The sequence below is a fragment of the Microtus ochrogaster genome, unplaced genomic scaffold (genome assembly GCF_000317375.1).
Source record: "Microtus ochrogaster isolate Prairie Vole_2 unplaced genomic scaffold, MicOch1.0 UNK98, whole genome shotgun sequence".
NCBI classification, from domain to species: domain Eukaryota; kingdom Metazoa; phylum Chordata; class Mammalia; order Rodentia; family Cricetidae; genus Microtus; species Microtus ochrogaster.
Window position 1 is genome coordinate 128,531 of NW_004949196.1, and position 12,021 is coordinate 140,551.

The window sequence follows — 12,021 nt, forward strand, 5'->3', positions numbered from 1 at the left end:
TTTTATTTTGACAGTGTCTCTCCATGTAGCCCAGGCTGGCCTCAAACTCCTACAGATCTGTCTGCCTCTGTCCCATCCCCCTGCGGTGGGGTTAGGTGTGTGCACCACTTATGTCTAGGAATGGACACTGCACTGGCAGTGTGTGGGACCCGCTCCCCAGACCTCACCTCCCTGCTGCGTCTTGACCTGGATGGGGTCTGACAGCGGCCCGTCGCCCACCGAGGTGAAGGCCAGCACGCGCACGGTGTAGGTCTCGTCCTCCAGCAGGCTGCCCACGGTGGTCAGCAGGCTGTCATCCACATTGTGCTTCTGCCAGTTGCCCACCGGGTGCTCGGGTTCCATGGTGTAGTAGACTCGGTAGCCGCGGATCAGGCCGTTGGGCTCCACCGGCTCCTCCCACTGCACTATCATGGTGGTTGCGCTGAGCATGCGTGCCTGAACGTTCCTGGGAGCACTGGCTGGTGCCTGCTCGCCTGTGCGGGTCACCACTGACTCGCTGGGGGGACCCTGGCCGATGGAGTTAACAGCCGACACCCAGATCTCATACTCGGAATTGGGGCTCAGGCCCCCGATGCTATAGCGTGTGGTGGTGATGTCCTCTTTGATCTGATACGGCCCATCCTGGCTTTTGGACTTATACTCAATCACGTAGTAGGACACTGGATCGGGGTTGCCTGAGTCCCATGTGACGGTGATACTGGTGGCGGTGTTCTCCGTCACCACGGGAGTCCCAGGGGCTTTGGGGAGAGCTGCAGGAGGGAGGCACAGTGACTCGAGTGTACCCCACACACACCCCAGCTTCATCAGCAAGCACCCACCGACCTCAGGTCGGCACTCGCACTGCTAATGGCTGACGGTCACACCGCCGCCATGCCAGACAGGAGGGAACACAGCAGAAGTTAACAAAATTACAAGGCATCAGGTAGCCCAGGCTAGCCTCGACCTCACTGTGTAGATGAGGATAACAGGCACAGGCCACCAGCCCAGTGTTTGTAGGTGTGTTAGAGCTCACCTGTCATCTCAGGTCTTGAGAAGCTGAGGCAGGAGGATGTCAATTCCAGGCCAGCCTGGGCTACACAGTAAGGCCCTGTCCTGCTCCAGTCTGCAAAAGCAGAAGACATTTATAAAGCAGCATTGTCTCCTGTTAGAAGCTGATTGTGCTCCCGGCCCATCTCTCTGCACACGGGGCTTCCTTGAGTCCCACTCCACGCTTGCTCTTCCTCACCCCTGCAACACTAAAGCCCCCGGCAGATGTGGTCCCTCCTCCTCCTCCTCTTCCTTGCTATGGGTCACATGACATCTAGACCTCTGCCATCTCCACCTGTTTTGCCATTAGCCAGGGCTTTAAACCCAACCCTTAGACCTCACGCACCACCAGGCTGGCGGTTACGTATTTAACCTTCAGCACGCCAATGGGCCGCGGTGACTGAGGCTCACTACTTGTCCAGTGTTGGGATCCAGCTTTCCCATACAGCTTCAATGTTGTCAGGGAAGAGATGGAAGTGAGCGTGCGGTAAGTGGAGAGCAGGGCTCAGCCTGGCCTGGGATTCTCACTGAGAACTCAAGCCATGGGGGTCTTTAGTCCCAACACAGGCTGCCCTCATCCCAGGGTTGGAATCGTCTGTTTAACTCTTCCCACCAAACGGACCCCATTCCTGGACCTGACCCTGCTTGCTGTGTAGCCCAGGCTAGCCTCAAGCATCTGATCCTCCTGTTTCAGCTCCAAAGTCCTGAGATCACCCTAGCGCCTGTCTCACACCCTTTAGCCAGGTACAGCTGCTGCTTCTCAGCCCCACGAACGTGGGTGCCACATCCACCCCACCCCCACTGCGGTCCTGACTTACACTTCACAGTGATCTGAGCCACAGCCTCAATCACACCAAGGCTGGACATGGCCACACATGTGTAGTTGGCTGAGTCCTTGACATCAGTGAGTTCTAGAACATTCCGACCCACGGGCATGTCATCCTCGGGCGTCAGGTCTTCGGCCCCCTGCATCCACTTCACATAGGGCATGGGTGAGCCCACGGCCACACAAGTGATATTCACGTTCCCACCGGGCATAATCTCATGGCTCATGGGCAGGATGGAGAAGCGGGGGGCCACGCGGCGGACTGGGGAGGGCAGGCGGCGGTTTTGGCAGGAGAATAAGCAAAGGGCAGGACGAGGAGGAGGAAAGAGAAAAAAAGGGGGGAAAAGGGTAGAAAGCCATTTAAATATAAACAGGGCCATTATAGCCCCCAGGTCATTCATTCCCCCAAATGAAAACAGAACAACAACAAAAAAATTAAACCAAACAAATTATAAAAACAAATTCCAACACAAAGGAAACTTCAAAGGTAGGAACTTCACAAACAATATAGATCTACCGGAGTGGGACACGAAGCGTTATCTCATAGCAACAGGGTTTCCCCGACCAGCGCGGTTGCTGATCGCAGCACGGAAGGACACACAAAAATTTATCGGCAGTTTCTCATCTTTGTGGAGAGATATGGCTTAGGGGGAGGCCCCCCAAGGCCGCCCAAGAAGGGGTAACCACCACTGAAGGTGCCAGAGGGCTCGGGTGCCGAGGGCTGAGATTGGGGATGAGGCTTGCCACCCTCCTGGGAAATGAGGACAGAACCTGATCATAAGGAGGTGGAAGGACCAGGGAACTCCATGGCCTCCAGATCCGATCCCCCAAGGGAAAGATGAGAAAAATGCTAATGAAATTTTTGTGGTTTTGGGGTGTTAGAAACCCTCCTAGAGCTTGAAGCTTCTGTCGGATTGGACACGTTTCCATCAAGAGATGCAGCTCTCAAAAGTCACAAACATCATGCAGAAGGGAAAGAAAGAGAGAGAGAAAGAGAGAAAGAGAGGGGGGAGGAGAGAGAGGGAGACATGGGGTAGGGAGAGAGAGAGACTGATGGAAGGGAAGTGTGGGTCTCAGGATGGCGGGGGAGAGCAGAGATGAGGAGAGAGAGAGAGAGAGAGAGAAGATGGGACAGTGGAGGGACCACTTCAGTGCTGCATGGTACTCTAGCCGATGGGGCGCAATGCGACGCAATTGCCACATCAGCCCTGGCACAACCATAACTAGGAGAGTTAATGACGACTCATAGTTGAGAATTCTTAACAATAAGGAGCCGATGAGCTGGAGCATTGGAGACAGGGGCATGTTTGCTGCGTTCCTTAGTGGGTGGGGATGGATACCACCTTCTGCAGGGGCCTCTCGGGCTTGGAAGGCAGCAGGACATTTCCAGGGCTCCGTTTTCGGAAGCTGGGTGGGTACTGAGGTGGGCGTGGGACACTCATGGGGACCCAAGCTTCAAAGAGTAGCCTCCTCCCTGGGGTGAGGCTTGTAGTGACACCCAGCCAGAGCCCAAAGAAGTCAAGGGGTGCGAGCCTGGCCTTAGGTGTGTGAAGACTCTGACAGGCTGAACCTCAACCTAGGAAGACACGTGAAGGCCGTCGCCACGCCTCTGCCACACGGTTCCGGGGTACAGCCTCAATGAAGGCACTTTCCACTAACTGCTGTTAAAGGCTACTCTGCTCTGCCTGTGTGGGGGATACCTGTGCCATTCCTGCCAGTCTGGGCCTTTAGGCGGACACCCCAGGTGGAAGTCAAAGGAGGCAGGGACAGGGGCCACTAAGATGGGAGTGAACATTTACAGGCTGGAGCCCTTCGGAAAACGTAGCCCCACAAAAAGTCCAGAGTCATGGAGGACATGGGATGGAGGGGAGGGGTAGGGAAGACATGGGGCATGCAGGCTTGAGGTGAGGGGTGGGACAGGGATGGGGGTGCACAGTTCCGACAGGGCTGGGTGGAGGGTGAGGAGCTGGGGTGGCAGCACCGGGGTCCAGCTGGCCACCTGCTGCCAGCATCCACAGCGAGGCTCAGGGTGGGAGATGCTTAGGCTGCGTTGTCATGGAAACAGAATGAGTGGGAATGAGTGTGGAGAGGCTAATTAATCCAGGACAGAAAACGGCATTTGACGTCCAAACCAAAACTAGGAGGGGTGGGGGAGGCAACAAATTTCAAAAAAATAAAAAAGCAAGAACAAATCTAAAGACCAAACAAAAGCACCCTGAAAGGAATCAACACTCAAAGCAAGAAGAGAAACATGGAATATGGGTATGGGTTGAAAATCGGGGTCTGAACAGAGAAGGGCTATGGCTGCCCCAGGGAGATGCCCGGGCCCTCCCCACCAGCAGAACACAGCATCCGGCCTCGCCACCCGGTACCCAGAGTCCTGGGCTGGGCCATGAGCCACCAGGGAAGGCTTCCTCGGGGCAGACCAACCCAGACCCAGAATCTGCTTCTCTAGATGCCCCTGAACCTCATTGGGGCACAGTACACTAGAGCCCAGAGGCAGAAGCCTTCGCCCACGGTCTAAGTCCCCTTGTGTGAGTGGGTTCTGGGGGACAGAGTCCGGGTCTCCGCCAAGCACAGGCAGGTGGCTGCCAACATTGTTGTCCAGACCCCCAGTGACAAAAGATTTGATCGGTTACCTATTAGTCACTCACGGCTGCCGTCTATCAGCGATTATCTATCTGCTCATCAATCCATCAACAGCTATCGGCTGGCAAGGGCCCAGCCTCAGCCTTCTGACGGCTGGCATGGCAGGCTCGGAGGTGCTACTTCACAGCTGTCCAGAGCCGGACCTTGGCTGCACGTTCGTCTCATCTGACCCTAGTCTACAAGCCCAGTTTGCAGAGGGACAGTGGGCCGGAGGTGACAGAGCCAATGACAATCAGCAGTTGCCAACGTCAACGCCATCTCTGCCAGCTCTCTGCCATTTGCACATGAGCAGCAAGGACAGCTGAATGTCCCTTTCTCAGCAATGTGTGTGTCTTCCAGGGACCCAGTCTAGTGAGCCACGGGCCCCGCCTGAGCCATGGCTGTCATACTCAGTTCCTATGCAAATGTGCGGAACCCCAAAGGGGCAGAGTCCAGAGCTTACAGGGCTCGGATGTCTGGTTCCAGAGGTCTTGCCCATTCCTGACCCAACCTTGGTTTATGTCGAGGGCACTGCTGCGCAGGAGGGTCCTCAGCTTCCAGAACACAGAGGCCATACACGGCCTGAATAATAACTGTCTATCCAGGGCTGCGACTGTGGCCACTAAATGCTGGTTAGGACCACGAGTCATTTTAATGCTCATCATCCCTGATGTGGGCAGCCATCATCAGCTGAATGGCCAGTAGCTATCAGTTAAATGGCCAGCCCCTATAGGTTAAATGGCCAATTGCTATAGGGCAAATGGCCAGCCACTGGGAGTGAAATGGCTGGTGGCTATCAGCTACGCGGCCAGCCACTGGGAGTGAAACGACAGCTCCCGTCATGACATGGATGTCAAGCAGCTATGCTGCACACTGGCCTCTCGGCCCCTTGGTTTCTAAGTCCTTCAGGAAGTGGGTTGGTTTGCCAGAGTCTGCAAGGGAGGGTGCCGTAGGCAGGAAGTGGCTCTCACCCCCTCTGTACCCTCCAAGCCAGAGGGGGTGGCAGCTGGCCGATGCTGTGTTTTGCACCCTCGTTATGGGTGGCCACCCCCCGCTTTGTTCCTCCACCCCTTGGCTGCAGGCCTGAGGTGCACATTAGGAAATAAAGTGGGCACTGAGCCCATGGGACGGACAGGCCCCGCGGGACCCCCGCCCCAAATTACCGACCTGAAAGGAGGGTCCAGGCGGGTTATAAGGGGCAACACCAGCCTTGGTCCTCAGCACGCTCCAGCTGGCTCTGGTCCCCAGCGCTTCTGGTCACTGAGTAGCCGGGAGGATCCCAGCAGGGGAAACCCGTGTGGGTGAGTGGGGTCAGGAGGGTTGGGTGGCAGGGGTGAGGGATGGTGGTGGCAGGTCAGGAGGGGATGGTCGCTTCAAACCCCGATTCACATGGCAAAAAAAAAAAAAATCAAACCAACTGAAAAACCATCAAAGCAACCAGGAGACAGCCTCTCCCTCCTAGAGAGGCAGAAACCAAAACTCAAAAGTAGGGTTTTGAGGGTGAGGGATGGGTGGGCAGGGACAGGAGGGGTGAGAGGGAGAAAACTCAAACAGTGAAGTGATCTGGTTGAAGCGCTAGGCAGGGCCCACAGTGTCACACAGCAGCACCGAGCAAGCCGCAGGTGGGGGGGTCTGTGGGGCATTTTGGGGTGAGAGAAAATGTGGCTGGTTCTCTGAACTCCAAAATGGATGTGTGGATGGGAACTGGGGTAGGGGTGCCAAGGACTGCAGGCCTCCAGGGAGGGGTGAGTTAAGCTTAGATTACACCTGTCACGGAAAGGAGTGGGCAGAGGCCCATCTCCCATCGCTTCCCCTTCATCCCCTCCCGACCCTCCTCCCTGTCTGCCACTAGCTCCACTGGCCACGATGCTGCCACCTGAAGGGCCAGAGGGCCAGAGCCCTGGCTTGGGCGTTTGAGCAGTGGCTGCGGCAGGCTGTTGGTTCTATACTCCACCACAAATCATTTTTTGGTTGTTCAATTTGGGGGGAAGGGTACCCAGTCTCGACCTCTTCGTTTCCCTCATATTTTTGCCAACTGACTCCCCCCTGCCCCCGCCACTGTGGCCATGGGACATTATGTCTTCTCCCAAAGACCAGGTGTAATCTAATGTCCATCCGATCCCACCCACAGGGGACACAGATGCAGGGGTGAGGCAGGCAGCAGGCGACGTGTCAGTCAGTGCTCAGTGTTCCTGTGGGACAGCCCCTGCAGCCCCCCAGACCCCGCTGGAGTCTCCCCGCCCTGAGACCCCTCTCCCTCAGTACAGACAGGATGGTGGGGATGGTGTACCATCACCTCCCTGGGATCAAGTCAGGGGCCTAGCGTACAGGGCACAGTCAACAGACCCCACAGAAGCAGGGAGATGTGACAAGTGAGAGGGGTCCGAGGTCCCATACCTCCAGACCCTGGGTGCGGTTCACCAAAGGCCAACCTGTTTGCCCAAGCCACAGGAGTGGAGCAGGTCAACCTGCAAGGGCGTAGGCCCAGCCATGCTCTGAAATCGTGAGGGGACCGGGCATCCTTGTCCAGCACTGAGTAGCCTGATGGCCACTGTGTCGAGTCTCTGCAGCAGGTGGGGGACGCATCATTAACTGGGTGCACCATGGCTCAGTAATGCTAAGTTCCAGTGGCTGCTGTCAGATGCCACTGTTTCTGGTTAAACCGCGAACCTGTTAAAGGCTCACAGCTCTATACTGATGAGGAAAATGTGAGCAGCCTCCAATGACGCCATCTGTCTGTTTCCTGGCATGGTCTTCCGTCAAGGAAACCTCAGAGAGGTGCGGAACGTACATGTGAAAACTGACATAGACTATACATATATATCAGGCTCTGGCCGCTTAGTCCCTGGGGGTCAAAGTCCACAGCTCCCTCAGCGCAGGAGCTGAGCCTGCCAGACAGGGAAGAGGGCTGGAGCCGACTGACTTAGCGCCCCGCAGGCCTCGCAGGCCAGCCACTGCTCTCCTGGTCCGTGCTTCTGTGCCAGAGACCTTGTCTCTCCAGGCTCCCTTTTCTGCGTCTTGGGACCCAGGACTTCCTCAGAGAAAGTCACAAGGGGGAAAATGATATCACTGGCCCGGAGGAGACACCTGCCCCCAGTGGATAGGGCTCAGGAAAACACCAGTAAAGACCATAGGGTCCAGGGCTTGGGATTCGCTTCTGCACTGTGGAGCTGAGTCAGTCCCCACAGGCCACAGTTCCCACAAACTGTCACACATAGGAGACACCTGACCGCCTACGGCCGGAGTCCCTTCCTCCCAACCATCCAACTCCTGTGAGCACCTGGGTCTTCTCCACCCAGGGCACATGACACCATCGGCTCTTAGAGCCGGAAAGCAATCAGGAACCCTAAGAAGTCACATGAGCAGTCAGGGTCACACATGTGGACATCAGCGCCTGCCTTGGGCTGGGCGGCACTGCCCTCCAACCCAGGTGGGTCCTTAGGGGTCCCTGTCACCCAGGTACACAGTACCAGGACCTGCTTTGCCAGGGCTCAGGCTGAGAGGAGTGACGTCACCTCTTCCCGAGGCATCTAGAAACTTTTGCTGACAGTGCTTTGGATTTAATGACCTGAAAGGCAGAGAGGAGGCTGGGGGGACAGGGTGACCTGTGGGGAGGGGCCTTGGCCCTCAGCTGTCCCAGGGGGGCAAAGAGGTGGACAGTGGACTGGACATAACAGGGGGTTTATTATTGTGGATGGGACAGACTGTGGATGTGTGGATCTCAGGAGAGTGAGAGAGCAAGAGAGAGCTAAGAGAGAGAGGAAAAAAGAGAGTTTAGAAAGAGGAAGGGTAGATAAAGGAAGAGGGAGGAAGTGGGGGGAAGAGAGAGAGAGAGAGAGAGAGAGAGAGAGAGAGAGAGAGCGCGAGAGCGGGGAGAGGCCACGCCCCAAATGACCATGGTTTTCTAGGGAATCCCACAGCCCTGATGCTCGGGCGATCAGAAAGTGACCACGCCATGGGACAATACCCGTGGGACAACACAGCCGTGGTCGCCCTCAGAGCCAGGAGAAAGGAGCAGTGGCTAACGCAGCCTGGGAGGCAGAGGCGCACCAGGTATTCTCCCAAAGTCTGTCACATCACCCCCTCTCCCTGCCCTGCCAATGGGCAGTTCTAGACGAGCCCAGCCAGCATCCATGAAGCCACCGCCAGCTGTCACTCTGCACTTTCTGCCAAGTGCTCGAGACTCTGGCACCCACTCTCTCACAGGTTAGCCGATACTGAGTGGGAACCCAGGCACTGGCAGTCCCCACCTAGCTGCATTCTTTGGGAGGGCAGAATGTTAAAATACGCTGAGGCAGGAGGATGGGAGATGCCCTTGTGATTCCCTCCTGCCAGCCACCAACTAGGAATCAGTTAACCCGAGTGCCCCCCACTTGTGCCCCCTGTCCTGTGGTGCCTAAGTGGTCACTTTTTGTCAAAGCATCCCAGCTGTGGGACCCCTTCTGCCCTCTGGGTGACAGCTGGGACAGGAACACTGGCTTTGAACTCACAATGCATTTGGTAACAACCACAACAGCTCAGGCCAAGAAAACCAAAACCAAACAGCACAAAACAAGACAGAACCAAAGACACTGCTTTGGGGAGAAGGGCATCTGGTGAGGGGAGGCAAAGCGGGAGGGGCAATCAATCCCCCTAAAAAAACTAACAAAAAAAAGTGTAAAAGAATAAGAAAAAGAAAGAAACCGAGAAAACAAACAAACAGAAGACAGACACTCCAACAGAAGGTCGGGGATCCACCAAAGTGACAGGAGTGGCATGCAGAGAATTTTTTTTTTACATTCTCCCAGCATGCATCAGGCCCAAGTTACCATGACGACGAGTGCAAAAAAAACTTAGCAACAACATTACCAAGGGATGCAGAGGCGACCACAATGCAAGCATCGCGTGTGCCGGCCGCGCCGGCGGCTGACATTACGTCTGTGTGTCTTTCTGGGTTGTTTGCTTTAGGCTTGGTACCTCATTCCACTTTATGTCTGTTTTGCTATTCATTTCCGTGTGCGTGTGTGCGTGTGTCTGCACAGCGTCTGCGTGTGTTTCTTGCGTGTGTGAGCACGTGTCAGCTGTTAATAATTTTTTTTCAGAATGTAAAAATGTGGGTAAAGAAAGTAAAAAAGAAAAAAACCACACCAACCTTCTCGAAGCTCTGAGGGATGTAAAGGGGATTTGATGCGCACAATGACATGGGGAGAAGAGAAAAAATAGGGGAGATACAGAGAGTAAAAAGAGGACTTCCCACGGCTAAAGCTGCAATCGTTTGCTTTTTTTCTTTAAACCAAAAAAATAAAAAAAATTAAAATCGAAAAAGAAAAAAGAACATAAAGCTCCCTGTCTTGGCTCAGCCGAGCACAGCCAGCCGCCCTGACTTGCTCCCGGACCCTCACCTGCCCCCAGGGAGGGGCTCGGCGGGAACACACAGGGCCCTCCTCCCTCCTCACACCCTCAGCTAAGGGCTCCTCCCTCCCCACTCCACCCCTGCTGGCCCCTCTCTCCTGCACCCTACCAGACTCACAACCCCCATCCCCAGTGTCTACGAAGACACACGCAAGTTAGACGAAGGCCGGTCGCTGGAGTCCTGCGTGGACCGCAACTCACCCGGGTGCCATGGTGGTGGAAGATCAGACTGGCCCCCCTCCCACCCACTCCCACCCTCCCTCCACATGGCCTCCTGCTTGGAGCCAAGATGGAAAACCCACAGCCAGGACCCAAAGGAGTTGACTAGGGGCCGAGGAAGGCAAGGGCTGGAGGGAGAGGGGCAGCCTGCTGGCCTCCCTGGGTGGAGGGGATGAAGGCCAGGGGCGCTGCAGGGAAACTGAGGCTGGGGGAGGAAGGTGAGCAGGTCAACTGATACAAGCAGACGGGAGTCCCCGGTGTGCCCGTGGGACGTGGAGGAGGGTGCATCACACCAAGGGTCCCGTAGGAAGTCTCCTGGGGGTGGAGGCATGGGGATGCGGCGGGCCAAGGCCCCAGGCTTCCAGCCACAACTGAGCGAGCCTGGGATTCTGAAACCTACATAGGGTTTCCAAGGGCCACACAAGCCACAAGCACGGGGGTGAGCGTGGCCCTGGCCTCCCACAGCCTGGATATATTCCTTATAGAGCGAGCATTGGGTTCTGGGATGCCAGTGGGAGGACAGCTCGGAAACCCCATTCCCCACAGTTTTCGCTAGAGGACACTGGACGGGGCAGGGAAGCAGGGAGCCACGAGGCCACAGGTTCAGAGAAGCAAAGCCAGCAGGACACAGGAGGCACACACACCACACAAGCCAACTTGGGGGGTGGGAGCGTGGCGGGGAGGGGCAGTGGCCCTCAGGCTCCCCCAGCCCTGTAGGCCCGAGATTGGCCCCCCAGCCCCACACTGCTCCCACCCACCCTGCCATCAGTGTGACCCCAGAGGCCCACAGTACAGTGATTGTCACTCAAATGACCCCACGAGGTCAGGGCCTTCCTGCTCGGGTCGGCACAAGACAGGGGAGCCAGGAGGCCATGAGCCCAGGGTGGGATGGGACAGGGTGGGACGGTGGGTCCCTGCCTCTGCCTGGCGGAGTTCCCTACCTCGCACGTAGAGGTTGGCGGGTGATGAGTAGCGTACACCGGCGCTGTTGGTGGCCACGCACTCGTACTTGCCCTGGTCAGTCTCTTCGCTGCTCTCTATCTGCAGGGCACCTGTGGGGACAGGGGATGGGACCTCAGCTGTGATGGCCAGCATCAGATGGGGACGGGCCTGAGGAGCACCCCCACTACCACATCCGCATTTCCCACTGAAATGGCTCCACGGGGCACAGCATCACTGAGTGCCACTCCCAGGGGCATGGGGAGGAGGCAGAGGCCACTCCAGCCTCCTGTGGACCAACAGGCCATCCCAGACCTGCAGGTGGTGGCAGTGAGCCCAGACCCTCCCCCAACCCCAGGGCAGCTGCCAGTCAGCGGAAAGGGACAGCCCTCTTCCTTTGGTGGAGGCTGACAGTCGCTGGGTGAAGAACCTCTGGGGCCAGAAGCACAGTGACCTGGGTCAAATCTCAAGTCTGAAGCCCAGGGCAGAGCGTAGAGACCTTAATAAGGCCCTACACCTCGGTCTCACTCCAGGTCCTGCGGCCCAGGGTGGCCTCTGAGCTGGTGCCGCACACCCAAGGCAGAAGACCAGTCTGGGCTACAGGAGACCTCGTTCCAAAATCCAACAAAATCCAAACTCAAACACGGAGGAACCACTCACACCCACAGCGCCCTGAAGGAGGCCACGCTGCCCCCACAGACGTTTCAAATAAGCTAAAGCCAGGTATTGGGTATCCCGGACACAGAGAAGTCAGGAACACTTGAAATCTCAGCCTCAGTGAACAACTCAGCATTTACAAATTAAAAACAGAAAGTGTGGTAGAGGCAGCCATGCCTGTCACCAAAGGCCTGCCTCAGATGCCTTATTTACAGCAGAGCAAAGGCGAGGGAGCCTGGCTCAGTATGCCAGATTACAGGCCTGCATCCAGGGAGTCTGGCTCAGTATGCCGGATTACAGGCCTGCATCCTGGCGAGGGAGCCTGGTTCAGTATG

The 12,021-nt window shown here is 56.6% G+C and overlaps 1 protein-coding gene across 10 annotated transcripts in view; it reads right to left on the reverse strand.

The window, feature by feature from the left end:
- Positions 1–12,021, reverse strand: part of Ptprs (protein tyrosine phosphatase, receptor type S) — a 60,271-nt gene that overhangs the window by 19,916 nt on the left and 28,334 nt on the right. For 5 of the 10 annotated variants that reach the window (XM_013355139.2, XM_026777991.1, XM_013355140.2 and 2 more), the window contains exons 6-9: positions 11,032–11,142; positions 9,612–9,623; positions 1,845–2,114; positions 168–749 (exon numbers count right to left, since the gene is read on the reverse strand). In XM_013355139.2, the coding sequence (XP_013210593.1) occupies positions 168–749; positions 1,845–2,114; positions 9,612–9,623; positions 11,032–11,142 (975 nt within the window). The remainder of the gene's footprint in view (positions 1–167; positions 750–1,844; positions 2,115–9,611; positions 9,624–11,031; positions 11,143–12,021) is intronic. The other 5 variants (XM_005371078.3, XM_013355138.2, XM_026777992.1 and 2 more) reach the window with 1 other exon arrangement.